At 37.1% G+C, this 22,965-nt stretch overlaps 1 protein-coding gene across 1 annotated transcript in view; it reads right to left on the bottom strand.

Annotated features, from left to right (window-relative positions):
- The window catches only part of LOC130223145 (complement C3), a 35,822-nt gene that overhangs the window by 428 nt on the left and 12,429 nt on the right, over window positions 1-22,965 (bottom strand). The window contains 29 exon segments of the mRNA XM_056455867.1: window positions 1-291; window positions 790-925; window positions 1,616-1,699; window positions 1,835-1,915; window positions 2,929-3,018; window positions 4,231-4,336; window positions 4,433-4,522; window positions 7,175-7,265; window positions 7,705-7,741; window positions 7,836-7,926; window positions 8,003-8,062; window positions 9,611-9,766; window positions 10,048-10,211; window positions 11,084-11,240; window positions 11,317-11,396; window positions 11,399-11,411; window positions 14,547-14,706; window positions 14,796-14,871; window positions 14,951-15,154; window positions 15,220-15,306; window positions 15,400-15,463; window positions 15,586-15,795; window positions 17,518-17,657; window positions 17,736-17,827; window positions 18,080-18,194; window positions 19,108-19,308; window positions 19,597-19,668; window positions 19,757-19,886; window positions 22,476-22,628. The exon segment at window positions 1-291 is cut by the window's left edge and continues 428 nt beyond it. Of these exon segments, the coding sequence (XP_056311842.1) occupies window positions 150-291; window positions 790-925; window positions 1,616-1,699; window positions 1,835-1,915; window positions 2,929-3,018; window positions 4,231-4,336; window positions 4,433-4,522; window positions 7,175-7,265; window positions 7,705-7,741; window positions 7,836-7,926; window positions 8,003-8,062; window positions 9,611-9,766; window positions 10,048-10,211; window positions 11,084-11,240; window positions 11,317-11,396; window positions 11,399-11,411; window positions 14,547-14,706; window positions 14,796-14,871; window positions 14,951-15,154; window positions 15,220-15,306; window positions 15,400-15,463; window positions 15,586-15,795; window positions 17,518-17,657; window positions 17,736-17,827; window positions 18,080-18,194; window positions 19,108-19,308; window positions 19,597-19,668; window positions 19,757-19,886; window positions 22,476-22,628 (3,282 nt within the window). The 3' untranslated portion in view covers window positions 1-149.

Raw genomic sequence — 22,965 nt, 5'->3', positions numbered from 1 at the left:
AAAAGGATGAAACCAATTTAACTGAGCAAACTGAATGTACTAAATGCCCACAAATGCTAACGAAGCCAGAAATATATTAGAATTAAAAGCAAAGACATGGCTGTAATGCGGTTATAGATTAACAAACTCATTTCAGCTCAGAAACAGGTTTATGTGGAGCAGCCAACTCGTTCAAGCTTGTTGGCGAGTGAGGAAATGGCAATATACTTTTTCCGATACTGTTGCGTCTGGCCCTCCGTTTCTGTCGGCCAGTATTCAATCCAAGTGTCTTCACCCAAGTGGTACCGCAGCCTAACAAGAGCAAGAATACACTTCATTAGGAGCATCCATAAGACAGATATTAGCCATTTGACGATTTAGGTTTAAGTAAATGTGCCACTAAGTGGGTTTCCATCAGCCTCCATTTTCATCATTTGTTTCTCATGCGATACTTCAAAATGCACAAGTTTCTTTAAAAAAATCTATTTTCTAATAAAGTTATGCTCACTTGAGGTAAGTTTAAAACTCTAACGTAAACTCTATTGCAGCAAACATTACAACTACCATGCATAACCTACCATTATAACTGCCTTGTTTACTGTTGGTTGCTAGGTTACCAATCCTACAGTCACCTACTCTAACAAACTGATAGAAATGCATTAGAATTTTTTTTTTCTTCTTTACCGAACTTTCAAAAGACTCACTTCATGTTAGGATGGAAACCCAGATGTACTTTATAACAACTGGAGTGTCAAAAATCGGACAATTTCAAGATAAGTAAATTAAAAAAAGATCCTCCAGCTGTCATACTTTCCGCCAATCCTGGGAAGGGTTTTGGTCTGGCCCATGATCAGGTACGTCTTGCCCTTTTCAAGTTTCAGGAACTCTCTACAGTTTGGATGAGCCAAGAACGATCTCATTTTCCCAAACGCATCGTGATCGGTGCCTACAAACACGAAACAAGCATTTACGGATGAATGCAATGCATTGGAGAAAGTCACTGATGAAGAATAATGATAAACAGCTGACTTGGCATTGCTCAGGTCTAGTTTGTCAATACTATGGCTGGTCAATATAGAAATATAGCAACTGTGCATATAGCGCAATGGTTTGCAATAAATTAGCGATTTAAGAAGATGTTTAGTAATACGATATTTGACATCATTGACATCCATATTTGTTTTTCCTACTATAGAAGTAAACGTTTACAGGTTTCTAACATTCAAAATATCTTATTATTAAATAACTTCTTAAAGTTAAAGAGGTGGGGGAAGAGTAAACAGTGGGCATTTCTGGTGACTTGATGAAGTTTAGTGATGCTTTCTTTTGGTTGTTGGTTATATATCGAATATTGATAATCGCGTAATTTAGCATGCTATTGCATTTTTCTTCAATATCGCACTACCCTAGTCAAAACCAATTCAATTCATGTCAAAGTTAGGTTATGCCAAAAATAAGAACATCAAATGATTGAAGCACATTTGCATCCTTTGTGTTTTAAATAAGACAAAACTGTCACTTCTTGAGAAACCGGCGTTAAGTATTAATATTCAAATATGAAATATAGAAGAAAATATGTGGATGGAAATCACAACTGACATAGGAAATCTGAAAATAACTAATTGGCAAACCTTACCTTCCTTCAGCACATGCTCAATGTTCATGCTATAAGTGTCTGCGTGCAGAGAGAAGCTCGTGTCCACCACCCTGGTTTTATAGACTACAACACAAATGCATTACTTGATTATATACAAAACAAAAAACAGCTAAGAAGTACGGATAAAGTCCTGAGAGACAAGCAGATGAAACAAACATTCTCAGATGCTACAATATTTTAAGTTTTCTGGGTGTTTACCGTACTCCACTTGATTTTCACAGGCCTTTTCATCCCGCTGGTCCTCGTCGATGTGTTCATTCCTTTGCAAACTGCACTTCTCTGTTAGGATATTTCAAATGTTGACCACATTTACATGTCTCAATCATATTTTCCAGGTTTATTGAAAATGTGCTTCAGCCTACATTTTTGTGAAACGTTTTGTTGTACATTTCAGATGACAAATCCACTAAAGGGCACTGTCGACAATTTTTGTGAATCTGAAATGCATTGCTTAGTGTACTTGAAATGTACAGCACAATGCACCCTTTCTTGTACACATTTAGGAGAAGGCAGCAATTGTACAGATCAGTTAGCGAACCACTGAGCTAAACCCAACCAATGCAGATGTAAGAGAAAAGTGTACTGCGACCATGTAGTTTTACCTTGATTTTACATTATGTCTTTTGAGGAAACTTACTTTAATGGAATCAAACCAAAGCGCTCTGCAGCTCAAGCGCAACACTGTACAACTGCAAAAAGTTGCCCAATATGCAGTTAGATAGGTGACACAAATGCGTTTTCTTACAAATAGTAGACAGCTTTAAGCGGTTTTGTGGTGTTTATTTGGTGATGTGCTAGAACTGCAGCATAATAATCATTTATTCATCAATAAATGGTCCCTGTAAATATCAATGTTTGAAAAGGAACAAAAGTTACTGCCCTCTAGTGTTCATTTTACCACACAAAACCCCCAAAATACACACTTCAGTATACATTTGACTGCAGTTTGTAGGTAAAAGGCTGAAGCACATTTTTGGTGCTTTTTGCTTAATTTTGACTTAATTTTAAAAGGTGCCAATTTATTGAATGAAACAAAACAAAAATTAAAAAAAATTATAAATTGATTAATCATTTTCACATCTTATGAGCTCAAAAACTGGGGCTGGCGGTTCAGAATTTAAGCTGGTAATTTCACTGTCAGTGCCATGCTCAAAAAGTGGTCAGAGAATGATAAATACTGCATTAACATTATTGAACGCCATGCAATCGCCTAAAAAGCCAATTATTAAAAAATATATGAATGTTAACTAATATTTTATTTTTATTATGAGAAAGTAAATAAATCAGAGTACCTTCAGCACACTGGCACAGCTCATCACTGCACAGTCTGTTCAGCGCACCGCCTGTCTTATAAGGATGGTAGAACTTCACACAGCGCTTATCTGTCACAATATTACAGTACAGAAGTTCAGTATACGCCCAAAACAGCGAGTTCACATGCTCAAATAGAATAATGTGCATTTAATATCTTACATATAACACTGTGGTGGATGCATGTAGTAAGGAAAGTGTGTTTTTTATTGTTCTATTTTGTGCAGTTTGTGGCAATGTGAATGTACTTATTTCAGTGTAATTTAAGCTCATACTTTATAGGTTCATTCAAGGGAGTTTTTCCAAGGGAACAGATCAAGTTTAGGGGAATCAAGTGTAAGATAATTTTTTATTAAAATCACAGAATGTGCTACTCAAATATGTTTTTCCAATCTAGTTCTCTAGATCAGGGGTCTCCCATCTCATTTCATTTGTGAGCTACTTTTTAAAAACTTTGGCCTGGAGATACTCATGTCACGGTAACTGAATCTTTTAAACTTCACCGTCTTTCCCATGTCTGGAAGAGTTATGGTGTGGAGAAGCCCCAAAGAAGTGAACCACCATTTTTACTTTCAAGCTTCGGTTGTGGGTTTTTAATTAAGTTGGCAAAATTACTTTAGCAAATATGTTTATTTCATCATCAATTCATGTACTGTAGGTTAAATATAAAGCCCTTCGGAAATAAACAGGAAAGCAAAATGTGACTGCACAAAGTTTCTGTTTCCACTATATTTCAAGAAATCGGTTCTCTATAGTTCTGTGAAGACTTGCTGCATTTAAATCTACAAAGGTAAGTATGCAATGAGACAATTACGTTGCAGAAATGGAAAGAAACTTGATTAGGGCCAACACTTTCTAATAGGGATAAGATACTTTGATCGTTGCAGCACCTCGGAGTGTGTAATTAGACCATGATGTAATTTAGCATTCAAAGAGCTCTAGTTTATAAGAAAAATGACAAGTGAATCTGACAATGAACTGAACCTTGTGACATTGATGCTAAAGCCCAGGAGGAAGAAGGCCATGTGTGACCATGCATGCTGATTTTCTATTGTTGTGTAATCATATCAATTATTTTCTATTTCTATATTAAAAGCAATTATTCTGACGATTTAGCTCCAATATGTATGTATTGGAGCCAGTGGGACATCGTTATGTGTTAGTTTCCTGACTGGATGACTATGTGGTCTTGGCTCGAGCAACTTCAAATCATGTCTGCTAGTGTAGGAGACCCCTGTTCAAGATAAGTTATTTATTTGTGAGTTTGACAGAAGATTGGGCACCTGGAGTGTTGTATTCATATATAGTAATGCCGACCGGCTGCAACATTCCCACTTCATTAATCTTCTGCATCCTGAAGACAAGCCTTTCCTTCTCTTTATTAGAAACCTGAAGGAACATGAAAGCAGAAAGTCTAATTATGAAAAGCACTCAATGGAGAAGGAAAGCAAAGGAAATCATCTGCTCTTTATATTGTGGCTTTACCCGATCAATGTAGATGATAAGAGATCCTCGCTCTGACAGCTCCTTGTTCAGCTCAAAGCTCTGAATGTAGCGGTCCTTGCCAGCGGATAACTGGTGGTCAAATCAGGAGAAATAGGTGTAACATCAAAGCTCATGTATAAAAATGTCCGTTATATTAATTTAAAAGGGATTTTTCACGGCAACCTGAGTTCACCAAGTAGGACATGTACCTGAATGAACATCTATGTTGATCCTGGAACAACATTCCAATCAGCCAATCAGAATTAAGGGATATGTTTACAGTTCAAGTTTAGGCTTTTGGTTAGGTTTATGCACATCTTCAGTACATGAGTGATATCCAACTATTATTCTCCTCTGATTTTGGGAATAATTTACAGTTATTGTTGGGTTTAGGGGTAGGGAATAGGTGTGAATTACATTTTCCAACAAAAAGGATGTTCCAGGATCAACATAGATTTTAAAACAGAAAATTCTGAAAATCTGTTTGACTTCCACACAGAATTGTTTGAAAAAAAATGTTTGAAACTTGTTGCCATTGATTTCCATAGTATTTTTTCTTCTGTGTGAATGTAAATGGCTGCTGGTTTTCAACATTCTTCAAATCATCATCTTTTGTTTTCAAAAGTTACTCATGAAGGTTTGGAACTACTTGAGGGTGGGTAAACTTAATATTTGGGGGAGTGAACTAATAATTAAATAATGAGCAACACAACACAGGTTTGTTTTTGTGAATTGTGAGGACATTACACATTTCTCTCCATTGTTTTTATACTATACAAATAGTATTTTGCATTGCCCTAACCCCATCCTACCTGTAAACTCAACCCGCACCGGAAACTGTGTAGTTTTACTTTCAGAAAAAAATAATAATTCTGTGTGATTTATAAGCTATTTGAGAAATGAGGACATCAGTATCCTCATATTTCACCACCGTGTACTACCAGTGTCTAACCTATGTTATTAGTGTCCTGATATTACAAAAACACATACACACACTCTTAAATTTATCTAAAACAATAAAAACTACCACTTAAAGTCCTCCTGAAATCTAAATATAATATTTGTTTTGCTAGCTCACATTGTTATTCTTAAGGTGAATAATTAATCTGTGAATCTTAATGTGTTTGTTTTGGTAAACGTCAATATAATTTCGACCATTGGCTTCAACTTCAGCTTCAGGGTTTTCATAGCAGCTGCTTATTAATACCCTTACTCTTACCATTAGTTTGCTATGTGGAAATGATTTGCAAAAGACAGTCCAGCCTCCTACTCAATATTCAGTTTCAGCTGGAAGTACATCAACATATAAATGTTCCAGTTCATGTGGACTTTAAATAAGCAAACAAAATAACTAAAAATCAAGGTACCTTATTTGATTAACTTTGTAAATTTGTAATTATGCTAAGCCAGGGTTCAACGCTAAGGATTTTTTCTACTGGTCCAATCGGGCCACCAAAAAATAAAAAAGTTAATAGCTATTTTTAGCCACATGTTTTAAATATTGTGTCAAAAATAACGTCAGTGAATCTAGAATTTAAGTATTTTTAAAATGTTAATAAATACATAATGAGCAAAATTCAAAGTGTTATGCTAACAAAAAGAGCAGTATGGAAAATGTGCAGGTATTTTATTGCAGTTCAAAATTATTAAACAAAAGTGGCCGACTTGTCATACTGACGGCAAATTGTACAAAACATCACTTCATTTATTTCGTCGTGTTGTACCCACGTAAATGACTGCCTCCAAGACGTTAGAAACATGTTTTCTTTTATATTATAATTTGATGTTGCAGTCACTTCACTGTACTGGTTGTTACCAGGTTATGAAAAAAAAAAGCATGCTCAAAACATCAAATCAGATAAGAGGAACCGAAAAGCAATATGGTTTTTACAACATCATAAAGAAGGTCGCATTTAAAGACTTAAAATGCAAACTTAAAATGCATGCAATTGACAAAGAGTTGTAGGCAAATGAAACTTTTGTGACAAGGCAGCACTGTCCCGATCGGGCCAGTAATGAACCGGTCTACTGTCAGAAACGACTCTCACGCTGGCCCTGGGCCATTGGGCAGTCCTTATTGTTGTGCCCTGTAAGCTTTCAATTACTACTAGTAGGTAGGTATAAATTGTTAGGCATAGGAACATCAAATATTGTCGGTGACAATGAGGGCATATATTAAATAAAAGTTAAGACTTCTTTATGGCTGTATTCACAACATGAGCCAGGTTAAGTCTTTTAAAAAGTCTTTTCGATGCTAAATATTTTCAGGGAACTTGTGGATATACAGTTGAAGTCAGAATTATTAGCCCCCCTTTGATATTTTTTTTCTCTTTTTTTTATATTTCCCAAATTATGTTTAACAGAGCAAGGAAATTTTCACAGTATGTCTGGTAATATTTTTTCTTCTGGAGAAAAAGTCTTATTTGTTTTATTTCAACTAGAATAAACATTTTATAGACAATATTATTAGCCCCTTAAGGCTATTTTTTTTTTCGATAGTCTAAAGAACAAACCATCATTATACAATAACTTTCCTAATTACCATAACCTGCCTAGTTAACCTAATTAACCTAGTTAAGCCTTTAAAATGTCACTAAGTTGTAGAAAAGTGTCTTGAATCATATCTATAATATTGTAATTTCAGGGGGGCTAATAATTCTGACTTCAACTGTATATCATTTACATATTTTTAAACATTATTATAATTTTACAAATTAACTTTCATGAATACGGTTTCTTTACCTTTATAAGGTCACGTTCATCCACTTTAAACCCCGTCAGCAGGCTGATGTCCAAAATTGTCATGGTTGAGCTTCTTTTTTGGTCCTTGAAACTGCATTAAATTGGACAATTAAAATGACAGAAAATTATTAAAATTACGGGAGTTTTCCGGGAGAAATAACAAAACGGGAGGGTGGCGGGAGATGGGTCTGAAATATGGGAGACTCCTGGGTAAAAACGGGAATGTTGGCAGGTATGCTCATTACAATAATTAACGACAAGCATCATTCATCATTGTGAACATTTATATTTGCTGATCTTGCAGTTCACCATTATACCTCACATCTTCTCTTTGTGCAAAATGATCCCATGTAAAACAACATTTAATAAATTTTCCTTGCTTAATAATCTAAAATTATTGCTAAACTATTGAACTTTTATCTGGCGCATTTCTGGACATTTGAGAAAAGAAGACCACAGATCAATGGGGAAAAAGGCCAAACTATGGAGTTCTTGTGGATCTTGCTTCAAGTTAGAATAATAATACTCACATATACTCGATGGTGAGCTCGTAAGTTTCAGGGACTCCTTCATAAGACATTACAAATAAAAAAGAATGGTCAAAATCTAATCTTATATTATGGTTTGCATTGTATTCAGGTTGTCATGATATGAATCGCACCACCAGGCTGTTTCTCCATCTGCACGCTGAGGTCAAATGCAGTACAGTCGTTTTCGTTCTCTTCAGGCAGAGCATAATACACAGAAAAGACCTGAGAGGAAGAGATAGAGCTCATTAACACAGAACAACACACTGATGAAAACTTCAGAGTGTTTCTGTACACTCACCGACAACATGGCCACCCCAGACCCCTGAGCTGTGATGTTGAAGCTCTTCGTAATGTCGAACTGTGGCAATCAGACCATGAAGAAAACACACTTTTAAGATGGCTTACACAAAGATGTGAAACAGATGTTAAGGTTTAAATGTTCACTGGAATATTGCAATTGTGCATATGTTTATGAGTGTTTGTGCATGCAGACACTCAAACAAATGCACAAACATTCAGAAATGCTGTAACATTCATAAATGCTTGCACAATCACTTACATACGAGATCAAACACCCAAAAGCATGCACAATCACTCACATGCATGCACAAATCACTCACACACATGCCCGTAAATGCATGCACAATCACTCAAAAACATGCAAGCACTTAAATGCAGGAACAAACACCCAAAAGCATGCACAATCACTCACACACATGCATAAATACTTATACATGCATGCAAATGTAACCCACGATACACAAATGTACTATAATCTGTTAATCAATGGACCAGTTGCTCAGAAGTCTAAATTCCTCCAAAGAGAGAGAAGATCCAACAACAGTAAAGGACTCGGACACAGAGATAAGGTAAGAATAATAATAGATTGTACTGTAAAAATTCCACAGAAATATAAAATACAATCAAATAAATAAAACAAGTTCTAGGTTTTCACACTTATCTAATGACCTCAATCTTATTTACACACTCTAATAACACCTCTCTTTCTTCACAGGGTTCTATGGCTCAACCAAACAAATGGTTAATTAATGAAACACATTTTTGACACTAGTTTAAATCATGTAATAAATGAAAACAATAAAAAAAAAACACACACACAAACTCACCAAGGAAAATCATTAAAAAAAAAATCTAAGCGAAAAACCAGGAAAATACTCCAGGTGGCACTCGTGTGCAGATTTCTCTCTCAGATACAAATCTTATTTTCTTTCAATCATTCATTAAAAAATATATATAATAGAAATAATTTCAGCATCTTGTTAATGGTTAAATTAATACGCATTAAAAACATTAAAAGATATTATTAACAGTAGAAAACGATTAGATTTCTATAACAACGTACATCTCTGCATTCCCTTGCAAACACTGAATCACCATAGCAACTGTGTAAACAGGTTTACAAACAACAAATCTCTTGTCTGTTAACTTAATCTGCTGCTATAGCCGAAGGCACGATGATGTCATTAAAAAGCGCTATTCCCTTGGATGCTGTATAATACTCTATATAAATAAATAATTTAAAATATATTATTTAATCGAGTATTCTGCCAATGTTTTTTTTTCTCATATTTATGAGGGTAATTCTATTTGCTCTATTGCTGTATATTACATTTACATTTAGTCATTTAGCAGACGCTTTTATCCAAAGCGACTTACAAATGAGGACAAGGAAGCAATTTACACAACTAATAATATTATCCACTAGCAACCTGGGTTACATAAACACTTAAACATGCATGCACAAACATTCAAAAGCATCCGCAATCACTCAAATACAATCATAAAAACCCATAAATGCATGCACAAATACTCATGCATACATGCACAAACACTCTAATAGCCATACATGCATGCACAAACGTTCAATCATTCAGTATCTCTGCACCTTGTCTGTGCGTGCAACTGGCAGATTAGACTGTCTTATGGAGATCTTGGTTTTCTCGGCTCTCTCCTGCACAGCGAGGTCTAGGTTCAGAAAAATGTCTTCCTTCTTGACCTGAATGCGATACTCAGCCACGGCTTGGAAGACAATGATGGTGGCCTAAACAGACAGGTAACATCCACAGCAAACATAGTTTGGGAACATGCAAATGTTGAAGCAGTTTTAACTTGAGATGTCATCTTAGAACACAATGCTCATGTTCAAGTCCTGCAAAACATGTGTGTAATGGATATGCACATCCATTATCTGCATGTTTACACTGAACAATGGATAGTAGCTCATTTTGAAATGGAAAAATGCACTCCTGCTTAAGCTTTTAGTCAATTTTGACCATTCTCAGTCCGCCTACCTACTCTTTTGTTTGTCACTTGATGGAATACCTGAGTAGTGCCATAGCCTCCATAGCGAGTTTGTTGCTTTCCCAGCCAGCGCACCACCTGCCCGGCGCTCTCGAAATCTTTGGCTGCCACCAGTGCAAGCGCTGCGTAACCAGTGGCCTCCAGAGAGTGATGCTGTGATCCAGGAACTTGCCAATACACACCATCTAAAAGAAACAAATAAATGTAGTGGCGTTCTATATGTTAATATGCTTCACAATTAAATATACAGTTGAAGTCAGAATTATTCGCCCCCCTTTGAAATTCTTTTTTTATATTTCCCAAACGATGTTTAACAGAGCAAGGAAATTTTCACAGTATGTCTGATAATATTTTTTCTTCTGGAGAAGGTCTTATTTGTTTTTATTCAGCTAGAATAAAAGCAGTTTTTAATTTTTTAATCAACATTTTAAGGACAAAATTATTAGCCCCTTATATTATCAGCCCTAGCTATATATTTTTTTCGATAGTCTACAGCAGTGTTTCCCAACCCTTTTCCTGGAGGCACACCAACAGTACATATTTTGGATGTCTCCATTATCTGACCCATTAACTTCAGGTTTTGGAGTCTCTTCTGATGTTATGATAAGATGATTCAGGTGTGTTTGATTAGGGAGAGGTTGAAAATGTGGACTGTTGGTGTGCCTTCAGGAACAGGGTTGGGAAACACTGGTCTACAGAACAAACCATCATTATAGACCTTTTTCTTGGCAGCTGCATGGAGGGCACCATAGCGATTAGCGTCTTTAGGTAGAATGTTAAGGCAGCATAGTGATATGGGGCTGTAATGCACTCAAAACCTGCTGGAACTACTTTAACTGTGTTTATAAATAATGGCACACCTTAGAATGCTCATCAGCCAATCAAAATCAAGCACTCAACAGCCCTTTGGTATAAAATCGTATAATTACCCATTCAATAGCCTTCTGGTACAACTATCTTGGAAAAATACACAAACTAGAACCCGTTTCAGTCTATGTGCTAGTATTAAATCCTGAACTCATGATTTTAATGTTACTACTACTGTAATGTTGCTGACCTTTGCTTTCAGTGGAGTGGCTCCTCAGAATGACTTTATTCAGTTTTCCAGCATGGGCCAAAGCGTAGGAGCTGATAGCGACAGCATAAGGGCTGGTGAGAGTGTGAATTCTGAGCGTCAGGTAACGCACGGCTTTATTCATACTGCTCTGAAGATTCTAGCATTGACAGAGAGACTGACATGAGCTCCTGACAGACGTGTCACATTGCTGTTTGCAAACAAAACACTCTTACTTGAACAGATTTAGCACAGATCTGACTTCCTTCCTGCATGGCGATCAGGACAAATGCAGTCAGAGAGGCGTCCGCATCCTTCCTCGCACATTACCCTGTAAATAGCATACAATCAAACAATAAGATGTTGTATAATGATATAACGAGAATACTGTGACGCTTCACATATACAGCTATGGAAAAAAATAAAGGGTCCACTTGACAAACATCAGGTTCTCTGGATTTATAGTTGCATGTCCTGTATATTTGGAGTAAAATGTCATCCACTGCACTTCCAATGAAATGGTAAGGGTGATAATCTAAATAAGACACATTAAACCTGTTTAACTTTATTAAAAGTACATGCGCTGAGTAGTGATGCTTATGGTTTGGTTGGAGTCACTGACATTCATTTTCTAATTATTTTATTTTTAAGATCAGAGGTGTACTATCTGCTGCTGCTTTCAGAAGTATAGCAATAAATGTCAAATAATATGAAATAAAATTGGGAGCATTTAACACTGAATGAAGCCCATAATCAGTACCTGAGGTGATCTTTGTCATTGTATTTTATGCTGTTGTTTTGCTGCAATGTCGCAGAAACAGAAACGGTTTCAAAAAGAGATATTCTGTGCATCGCTATTGCAAATGATTAGGACAAAAACTCCTTTAACATGAAAGATAATTTTTTTTAATTATTATTATTTTTAGGGGTTTTCACCTTTATTAGATAAGACAGTAGAGAGTATTGACAGGAAAGCATGGGGAGCAGAGAGAGGGGAAGGACTGGCACAGACGGGAATCGAACTCGGGTCGCCGTGAGCACCGCAGTACACGCGCCGACGCACCAACCACTACACCACTGGCGCCGACAAAAGATAACTTTTATCACGTGTCACGGTGCCACCTGTAGTTGGGATACGATGTAACATTTTGATAAAGATTGCAAAGACTATAAATTAAAAAAGCCGGCTAATACAGGACATACTACAATCATTTTAGAAAGAAAAAATATATAATTATAATGTAATTAGAGCATGTGTTTTAAATCAACTGGTTGAACTCAGATTTTCAAAATCACAACAAGTGACAAAATTCGTTATTCTGAGAAACTGTCATTTCTTTGGTAAATAAATAAAATTACAGTGAATGGATTTGAAATTTGGTGGAAATGTTCTCAATCCTTCACAGTATAAAACAAGCAATTACATTTCACTCAAGCACTAAATAATAATGAGAAACTCAGATTTTGGTGCCACACATCTACTTTCACTGGCATTAACAATACCTCAAATTCTGAGCTCGTGATATCTGTCTTAAAAGGTTTTTAAGTTATATGAACAGCTCATTACATCCTTAAACATGAACCTCTATTGGTTCATAGTTCTTGTTAATTTCACACAGATGTAGGAGTATCGCATTTAACACCATAACTATAAAGCTGCAGTCACACTAGAGCAGTGTTTCCCAACCCTGTTCCTGGAGGCACACCAACAGAACATATTTTGGATGTCTCCCTTATCTCACCCATTCACTTCAGGTTTTGGAGTCTCTTCTAATCTTCTGGTGAGTTGATTCAGGTGTGTTGGATTAGGGAGAGCTTGAAAATGTGTAGTGTTGGTGTGCCTTCAGGAACAGGGTTGGAATCTACTGCACTAGAGTTTGAGCATGTGAAATTCTGTCGTAAGGTGCTGTGAAAAGGTGCGGGATTGAACAAGATGATCAGACATTTTAAAAGAGCGAGTGATTAATCAGTGTTTTTTTTTTTTTTTGAGTTTTATTTTTGGCCTTTTTGCCTTAATTAGATAGGACAGTAACGAGACAGGAAGCGAAGTTGGAGAGAAAAGGAGGGGTGTAGGGTTGGGAAATGTCCTCGAGGCGGGATTCAAACTCAGGACGCTCTGACATGCTACTGCACCATTTGTCGGCGTGCTAACCACCAGGCTATTGCACCGAATCAGGTTTTAAATTTCTGTACAAAGAGGTCATGTTTTGATCTTCGATTGGTCTCACAAAGTCACATGATGGCATTTCACAGGTCAGCTTGAACTTTGCAATGCAGCGAACAGCGAAACTTGTTGCACAAGCTTGCATTTCCGTTCTGTCATATTCGCGTGCATATGAATGGAAGTCTAAGGGGCAAAAAGTGCAGTGTGACCGTGGCTTCAGTTCATAGTTGTCATAAAGTTCACACTGGTGTAGAGAAATCACATTTAACACTATAGCTGCGGCCACATTGCACTTTTCGCCCCATAGACTTCCATTCATACGCATGCGAATGCGTCAGACCGGAAACACAAGGTTGTGCGGCAAGTTTTGCAGTTCGCTGCACTGGAAAGTTCAAGCTTGGGGAGCTCTGACCTGCGAAATCACATCACTTGACTGCGTGAGACCAATCGGTGATCTAAACAAAACTTCTCTGGAGAGAAACTTAAAATATGGACCAATCGTTTGCTTTTTAAAATGTCTAATTATCTTGTTTAATCCCGCCCCTTTTCACAGCACCGTACCACAGAATTTCGCATGAATAGAATTTTATTTAACAGATTTTAGACAAGCTGTACAAAAATACAAGTATCCCATACATTTTGAAATAAAAACTGTCGAGGATTAAAACACAAAGCCCTGGGCTTATTTCCATTGCAGTCCTCGCTGTTAAATAAAACAAAGTATGGCTGATGATGCATAAAACAAACAGTACCTCATACATTTTAAAACGGGAACAAAATAATTCACAAATGCATTCCTTCATTCATTTTTTCTTTTCCGCTTAGTCCCTCTATCAATCAGGGATCGCCACAGCGGAACGAACCGTCAACTTATCCAGCATATGTTTTACGCGGCGAATGGCCTTCCAGCTATAACCCTATTCACAATCAAGTAACATAAAATAAAACATCCTCGTCCACCATGCAAACTAATTATCCTCAAACAACCATCTTTTGATTACTTAGATGCTCAAACTCTGACCGCAGCTTATGATCTATTGGCTCAAAGCCAATGCGATTCTCTACTCCTGTTTGAACTTAATGAGAACTATGAACCAATAGATGATGGTGTTTAATGCAATTCTCTACATCATCTATTGGTTCATAGTCCTCATTAAGTTCCCACAGATGTAGGGAATTGCATTAATTTGATATAAGGGATTGATTGAGCAAGTGAGCAAGGCCTGAACTGAAGTTAGTGGTTAGTGGCTGTAAAGTTTTAAAGGGGAATTTTATGAAAGACAAATCAGAAAGGCATCCTACGATCATCTCGCTGTGGTACACAGCGACGTCTTCTTTAAACGTGCCGTCTGCCCGCTGTTTCTGTGTGGCCAACCACCTGAGGCCATCGCAGATCACTTTCTCCTCAACGGTGATCAGGTCATTGGCCATCGCAAACACCTTCGCCACATACGCAGTCAACCTGTAAATAGTACAAAGAGAAAGCTAACTTAAGGCCACCATCAATAAGACAACAACTCAAAAGTCATTATCTTTCAATTATTATTTTACCATGTTGATCCTGGTTTATTGGCCCAGACAGCATATGATCCCTCAGGATTACGGTAGACCAGCTGCTGCTGATAACCTTCACGAAAACAACAAAATCAATGGTTTAGGTCAACAGGGAAGACATTAAAAGGCGATTTTGAGTGTGGTTTACTGACCAGTTTTGATATGGCCAATGGCTTCATTTCGGCGGTCGATGCCCACAGACTCCCACTGTTTGGTGTTGTCCAGATAATGAGTGGCGATGACTGGTAAAGTCATTAAGATCATGTTCTGCTCTCCACATCCGTGAGGAAGGACAATGAGTTCACCCATGAAATGTCCGCTGATGGCCTGCTCGACTGTGCGTGTAATCTCTTCACCTGCAAACAGGAAAGATAGTGGATTAAGGGGCCGATATTTAAGCAAATATTTAGCTTTTTTTTACCAATCACTGAGATCAGTGTGGAAGCAGGTGTGTTGGGAACTTTTCGGCGTGGAATGTCGCTCCTCATTGCGATGATCTGCTTGCCATCTGTGCGATCAAGAGGGAAAAGCGATGTTTAAAAAGCATATCATGCAAACATTTTAACTTACAATCCATCATGTGATTGTAAAGAAGCTGCACCTGGGTGCTTTGAAGGGTTGATCTCAATAATGTTCTCCTTGACTTCGGTTAGCACTCCCTCAGGCTAAAAGAAAGACAGATGCTATTGCAAATTGGTGTATGGGTTGGAAATATGATTAAGTAACTGAGGACAGATTACCAGAAAAATCACCCAAGTTTTCATCCAAATACTGAGATGGCACTCACCACCACCTTCAGGCTCTTTCTTATTGCGTCATTGCGATTGGAGCTGTAAGCTTCAACTTCGATCCATTGCTCATCCACATCCATGGGAATAATAATAAGAGGAACGGCTCTGGAGGACATGAGGTCAACAGAAACCCTCAGCCTGCCGATCTTTTTTTTGCCAGCGCTGCTGCAGATGCCCTCCGATGTCTTAAACCTAACATTTACCTGCTATAAAGACAAAAGAAGATCTTCAGCACAGTCCCCATCAATGTAGTTTAAAGCCTGACATCATGTGAAAAATCTGAAAAACAAACAATTCAGTGGACAAAACGGAGCATAAATATCCAATTTGGGGCATGCAGACACTTGTTTGATTGACAAATAACATGAAGTTCTGTTAATAATTTTCCTTTGGGATGAATAAAGTATCTATATATCTATCTATCGTTCAATCAATCAATATATCTTTTGATTGTTCAAATAATCTATATATCAATTGTTCTATTTATGTCTATCTACCTCATTCAATCAATCAATATTTCAATCAATCTATCATTCAATCAATTTATCGATCGTTCTATCATTCAATCAATCTTTCTATCATTTAATCAATCTGTCATTCGATCAATTTATCGATTGTTCAATCTATCTTTCAATCAATCTCTATCGTTCAATCTATCGTACAATCAATCAATATTTCAATCAATCTATTTATTATTCAATCAATTTATCGATTGTTCAATCTATATATCACTCAATCAATAAATTTATATTTCTATCTATCTATCTATCTATCTATCTATCTATCTATCTATCTATCTATCTATCTATCTATCTATCTATCTATCTATCTATCTATCTATCTTTCAATTAATCCATCGTTCAATCAACCAATCAATATTTCCATCAATCTATATATCGGTCAATCAATGGACCTATCATTCCATCAATCTATTGTTCAATCAAACTAGCATTCAATCAATCTACCTATCATTCAGGCAATTTATCGATTATTCAGTCTATCATTCAATCAATCTATCTACCTATCATTCAGGCAATTAATCGATTATTCAGTCTATCATTCAATCAATCTATCTACCTATCATTCCATCAATCTATTGTTCAATCAAACTATCATTTAATCAATCTATCTACCTATCATTCAATCCATTTATCGATTATTCAATCTACCATTCAATCACTCTATCTACCTATTATTTAATCAATTTATCGACTGTTAAATCTATCTATCATTCAACCAATCAATCTATTGTTCAATCAATAAATCCATATTTCTATCTATCTATCTATCTATCTATCTATCTATCTATCTATATCAATCCATCATTCAATCAACAAATCCATATTTCCATCTATCTATCTATCTATCTATCTATCTATCTATCTATCTATCTATCTATCTATCTATCTATCTATCTATCTATCTATCTATCTATCTATCTATCTATCTATCTATCTATCTATCTATCTATCTATCTTTCAATCAATCTATTAATAGTTCCATTATTCTATCAATAGTTCCATCAATTTATCTATCGTTCCATCAATCTGTCTGTCTGTCTATCTATCTATCAGCGTTTTGACCTTATTCTGTAACATGGAAGTGTTTTTTTCTGGGATTTTTTTTTAAACTTCCAGTTCAGTTGCTTATGGGAGAAAAAAAACTAAGAATAAGTGATCAAGCTACTTGCTATACAAACAAGTGTATTTATTACTATACATAATACATTACAAAATAATATCCGTTTACAACATCATCAGCATAACAATCTGCTTATTAAGTCTACAAATCAAATGGAAGATTCCGTTGGTTTTGTGCACACTCGTATGTTAAGAATACAGAATACATAGACCTTCATAACTAGTAGACTTATGGTCACCTAGTGAAATGACTTGCCTTAAAGGGACTTCGCCATAAACTGCACATACCTGCAGCTTCTGATTGCTGTAATTGTGAATAATAGCCTTTATTTCCACTTGTTCATTGCGCACCACTGAATAAGGCATCTTCAGATCGATGAAAAAATCCTTCTTGACCACGATGTCATAAGGATTTGCCACACATATTCCTGCAGAGCAAAAGGGTTAAAGTTAAACAACAAATTGTAATAAATTACAGAAAATAAATGGTAGGTTTGATTTTTTACCAAGGGTTTTGGACAGGCCGATGGCTGAGATCTGCCAGGTCGTGATGGAGTCCTTCAGGAAGATTCCAGTTCGTAAAGTAGACGTTTCAGTGCTAAAAACAATAGTATGCTTTAAGATTTACTAGAGAGATATACTATTAACTACAAGAGATATGCTTTAGGATATACTATCTTATGCTACAATACATTACAGTAATCACTAAATCTTTTTGCATCAAAAATAATAATGCAGATCACCAACATTTTCTGCCTATTAAAGTTTTGGTTTCAGTAGTTACTGTCAGTAATGAACACTGTGTCTTTTGACCATCATGTTCAATGTGTATGTACACTGTTTTACTGACCACTGCTGGTTTGGTAGGCAGGCTGGTAGAGTGATCTCCTCCCAGAGCCAGCTTTCAGGAAACTGCGTGCGTACAATCAGATCATCCATGTCCTCATCAAAGTCATCATCCTCACCTCAACAACAAACAAGCTACTTTAGACTACGCATTTTTAAATTTAACATGCAGCGAGGGAAACAAGTATTACACATGTCATGTTTCTTCCTGGAAATAATATTTCTTAAGGAGCTGTTGACATGGAATTGAACCAGATTTTGGAAAAACCCAATTGATTCAAACATCAACTCATCTGAAAAATAAGTTGTGTGTAATAAGAATGAAATGACACAAGGAGAAAGTCCTGAATGACTGAAATGTATTTAATACTTTACATAAAAGGCTTTTTTGGTGATGGCAGCCCTAAGACACCTCTCATATGGAGAATAAAATCACATGCACTGCTCAGGTGTGAGTTTTCACAGACTTTAGCAGAGAAATCTTGATAGTTCTGAGGGTCTCGTCTATTAAATCAGATTTTTTTTGTGTGTTTTCTATTGGATTGAAGTCAGGTGATTGGCTGGGCCATTCTACATCTTGATTTTCTTTCTCTAAAAGCATTTGAGAGTTTGCTTGGCTGTGTTTTGGATCATTGCCCTGCTGAAATGTCCACCCCGGTTTTATCTTTATCCTCCTGCTAATTTAGATGCTGGATTGAAGCATCTGATATTCATTTACACTGAGGAGGGGGAGAGGCTTGCAGAAGAACTACTGAGAGATTTCAGCTGCTGTCTGGGCTTTCACTACCTTTCTACACCTCCCTTTCTTCATCCTTTCAATACTTTTTCCCTGTGTCATTTCATTTTATTACACATATCTTCACTTGTAAAGTAATTAGTTTTGTTTTCTTTACATATGTGAATTTATTTAGTTGTTACCAACATCGGGTGAAGACAAAATTATAAGCCCTCCTGTGAAATATTTTCCAGATAAATACATAACAGAGCATGGAGAGCTGGAGAATGTGTTTGTGAATGAAGCTGAAATCTCACTGCGGGACAGAAAGAGCTCTTTTTCAGCATTGTATTTGACCCGGTGTTCTGTGATCAGCTTGCAGCAGTGCACAAACGCCTCAATACACTCTTGACTGTCAGTGATGAACGTGGCTCTTCGCTCACACGTGTAGCCAAGCGTGTTCTCCACCATCCCGTCCACACAGCACTTCTTCAGTTCATGATCCGAGTACTGACCAGCTGAGGAGAAAATGCAAGGCAAGTTTATTTATAAAGCACATTTCATGCACAATTCTAATTCAAAGTACTTTACATAAACATGAAAAAAAGAAACACAAGAAAACAAAAAAAGTAACCCTTGTGTGCTGTTGGGGGTGTTTTTGACGTTAATTTGGCCACAAATTTCTCTGTGTTTCAGCAAATGGAATAATTTTTGATGACCAATCTATATATATCCATCCATCCATCCATCCATCTATATATAAATAAATAAATAAATCAAATGAATAAATAAAATCGCTTGTTTACCCAGTGTCCTGGTGACCTGATGGATACTCCCAGCTCTCCTTTTTCTCTTAAGCGGGGTGGGGCACTCTTTTTCTGCAACAGCATGAAAGATATGTTTGCAAATGTAATGCACAAACTCTAAATGACTTTAATTCCAGCTAAATCGGTTCACTGTACGCACCCGTTCTCGTTTTGGTTCCTCCTGCGGTGTGTGACTCAAACAAGAGTCCGGCATCTCTGAAAACCCCCATACTGTCCTGTCCACTTCCAGCGGTGCAGCCGGTATCGTGCTTTTCAACCACATCCCAGATCTAAAGCAACAAAGAGACCAGGGGTTCACTTACTGTAGATTTAAAGAGATCACCTAAAAATTTACTCACACTTTTCTTCAGTAGAACATTAAAGGAGGTTTTTAGCTGAATGCGAGGTCATTGGTGGTTTGAAAGATGCAAGTCAGTGGTGACCCATTTTTCAGATTAAAAATAAACACAAACAAGTCCTAATTAAATCGCTGTAGATACTTCAAAGGTGCACTAGTGATTGTCTTCAGGAACATGTTTTGTTTTTCTGGTTGAAAGCCTCCTCACATTCCAATAGTATAGATTAAAGTAAATGATCTAAATGTATTTTTATATTCTGGGTGAGGCAGAAAACTAAAAAATGTTCATCCAATTAAAATAGCGTCAGGCCGACATCTCCCTTAAGTCTGATACGTCTGAAACTGTCTGTGAGCAAATGCAGATTTGAGCTACTGCTCTCCTGTTTGTATGCAGCTCTGCCGTTTGAGCATACACATGCTGCACGTTAAGGAGAGAGAGCGCGAGATTGAGCGGTAAAAACACACTGAATCGAAACTTTTTTTTTTTTTAAATCCTGAATCAATAATGGAGTGAGTTTCACGCTGGAGGAAGGACGACACCATGGCTGAAGTATTTCTGTTAGACAGCTAATGTTCTGATTTAAAACTATTTTTGTCAAGAAGAGCTGATGTAGATTGGGTTGTTATGAATGGGTTATATCCACAGAAGTGTTGTTCAGCCATTGAAATCTTCCGATGAAAGATTATTTTCAGTTTCATAAGGGACCTTTTACAGCGTCGATAATATAGATTTTTATTAAGTTTAACAACAAAACATCAGTAAATAGCGCTATTTCCCCTAGCCTGCTTTACTGAGCTAAAGTTGCTTTTATATTCACATTGGGTAAACAATGACGACCTGTGACATGCTCACTATATTGTTTACTGCTACTCTGAATATTCAGTCAGAAATAGCGTGTAAGTATGGCTTAGAAATGTGAAATAATGAGTAATTCCGCCACGCCACCGGCCAAGCTTTGAGAGAGGGTTCTGCTGTCATCTTTAAGGTGCACGCGGTTGTGTTTTCAGGAGGCGTGGCTTTGGATGGCAGGGGAGGGACGGTGTTTCAGAGATTTATGCTAACCGGCTAGCATTGTGGCAGATCACCAACTGCACCTTTAAGGTTTTAAGCATATTCATAGGTTTGTGCAAGAAATTAATCAGAATCAAAATCAGTTTGATTGCCATGTGTGCTTCACACACACACACACACACACGGAATTTGTTTTGGCTACAGAAGCTTCCAGTGTACATAAAGCGACAACACAAAATAAATATGAAAAAAATTTAATAAAAAAAAAAAAGACTATAAACATTAAACAGACATGCAGTTAGTCAAAAAGATCTGGATGTTGAATTGTATGTACAGATTTGTTATAGATATACAGATTATAAGGTGCTGTGTACAAATACGAATTATAGGGTGCTGTGTACATGTGCGTATGAGAAAGTATTGCATTGTATATTGTTATAAGGTGCTGTGTACACGTGCGTATGAGAAAGTATTGTGCATGTTTATTGCACAGTAGGGGAATATTTAACTGTTCATGAGGTAGATGGCCTGAAGAAAGAAACTTTTCCTGTGTCTGGCTGTTTTTGTGCTTGGTGCTCTGAAGCGGTGACCAGACGGTAACAGTTCGAACAGGTAGTGTGCTGGGTGTGAGGCGTCCAGAGTGATTTTGCGAGCCCTTTTACTCACTCTGGAAGAGTACAGTTCTTGAAGTGTAGGAAAGGTAGTGCCAGTGATTTGTTAAACATTATTTTAAATATTATCAGCTTTAATCCACAGCCTGGGCAAACAGTTCTTATGCAAGGAGCGTCAGCTTTTGGTTTCTTGATAACGTATGCATATAAATAATCTCCTACACAGACCAGTCGTTTAGCTTCATGTGACCTCAGTGTATCATCGGGAGCCATAAGGATTTGTTCGTATGACTTTGACTGCCATTTTAAGAATCTGCAAAGACCACATATTCAGCTAAACATCTTTATTACTGTTCAACTGAAAGAAAAAACAGCTTTATCTTGGATGACCTAAGGGTGAATAAATTAGCATGAAATTTAAGTTCATTTTCCTTTAAGACTTTAAGATGTCCCTTGGCAAAACTCATCCTTCAGCTTAGTCCCTTATTTATAAGGGATCGCCACAGTGGAATGAATCGCCAACCAGCTAACCTTATCAACCAGCATATGTTTTATGCAGCGAATGCCCTTCCAACCAAAACCCAGTACTAGGGAAAAACCCATACACTCTCGCATTCACGCACACACTCATACACTATGACCAATTTGGTTTAATCAATTCACTTTTGGTTTATTCACGCATGTGTTTGGACTGTGGGGGAAACCGGAGCACCCAGAAGAAACCCACGCCAACACGGGGAAAACAAATAGAAAACTCCAGACAGAAATGCAAACTGGCCTGGTCGGGACTCAAACCAGCAACCTTCTTGCTGTGGGGTTACAGTGCTTGGGGAAACGATCGATGCAGATTCAGGTCTGAACCGATTAAGTTATTGATACACAAAGTGAGCTACTCTACCTTAGTCTGAGTGAGTCTGTGTTTGTCATTGAGGACATATACGCCCTTGTCTACTGCCACCAGGCCAACTTTAGCTCCAGGATCTCCGGTGATCTTCAAGCTGAGCTGATCTCCTGGGCCAAACAGCATCGGGTCCTTCACCTCCACTTTGAGCTGAGATTAAAAGCAGGTAAGAACTTAGTCATACATGATGATGATGTTCTCTAAAAGCACTAGGTTCAGTTTAGTTTATTGTTCTCTTTAAAGGTCCCGTGAAGTGCTTTGAAATGTGTATTGTTTTTTTTTTTTTGATGTTTGACATAATCTCAACCAAAACATGGAGAGGGCGGAACATGGTGTAGCTCCTCCCCTTTTTTGCTTTATCACCGCTGTGCCAGTTAGAGTGGTTGAGCTCAAACACATCAAATGTGAAGCATCTTGAAGGGGAAGGGCTTACCAGACACTAATGAGCCTTTGATTGGTTATGATTTGATGAGAAACTGAAGTTTGA

This window comes from Danio aesculapii, chromosome 1 (genome assembly GCF_903798145.1).
Source record: "Danio aesculapii chromosome 1, fDanAes4.1, whole genome shotgun sequence".
NCBI classification, from domain to species: domain Eukaryota; kingdom Metazoa; phylum Chordata; class Actinopteri; order Cypriniformes; family Danionidae; genus Danio; species Danio aesculapii.
The sequence above is the reverse complement of the archived record's forward strand: the minus strand, read 5'-3'. Positions and strand labels throughout refer to the sequence as shown.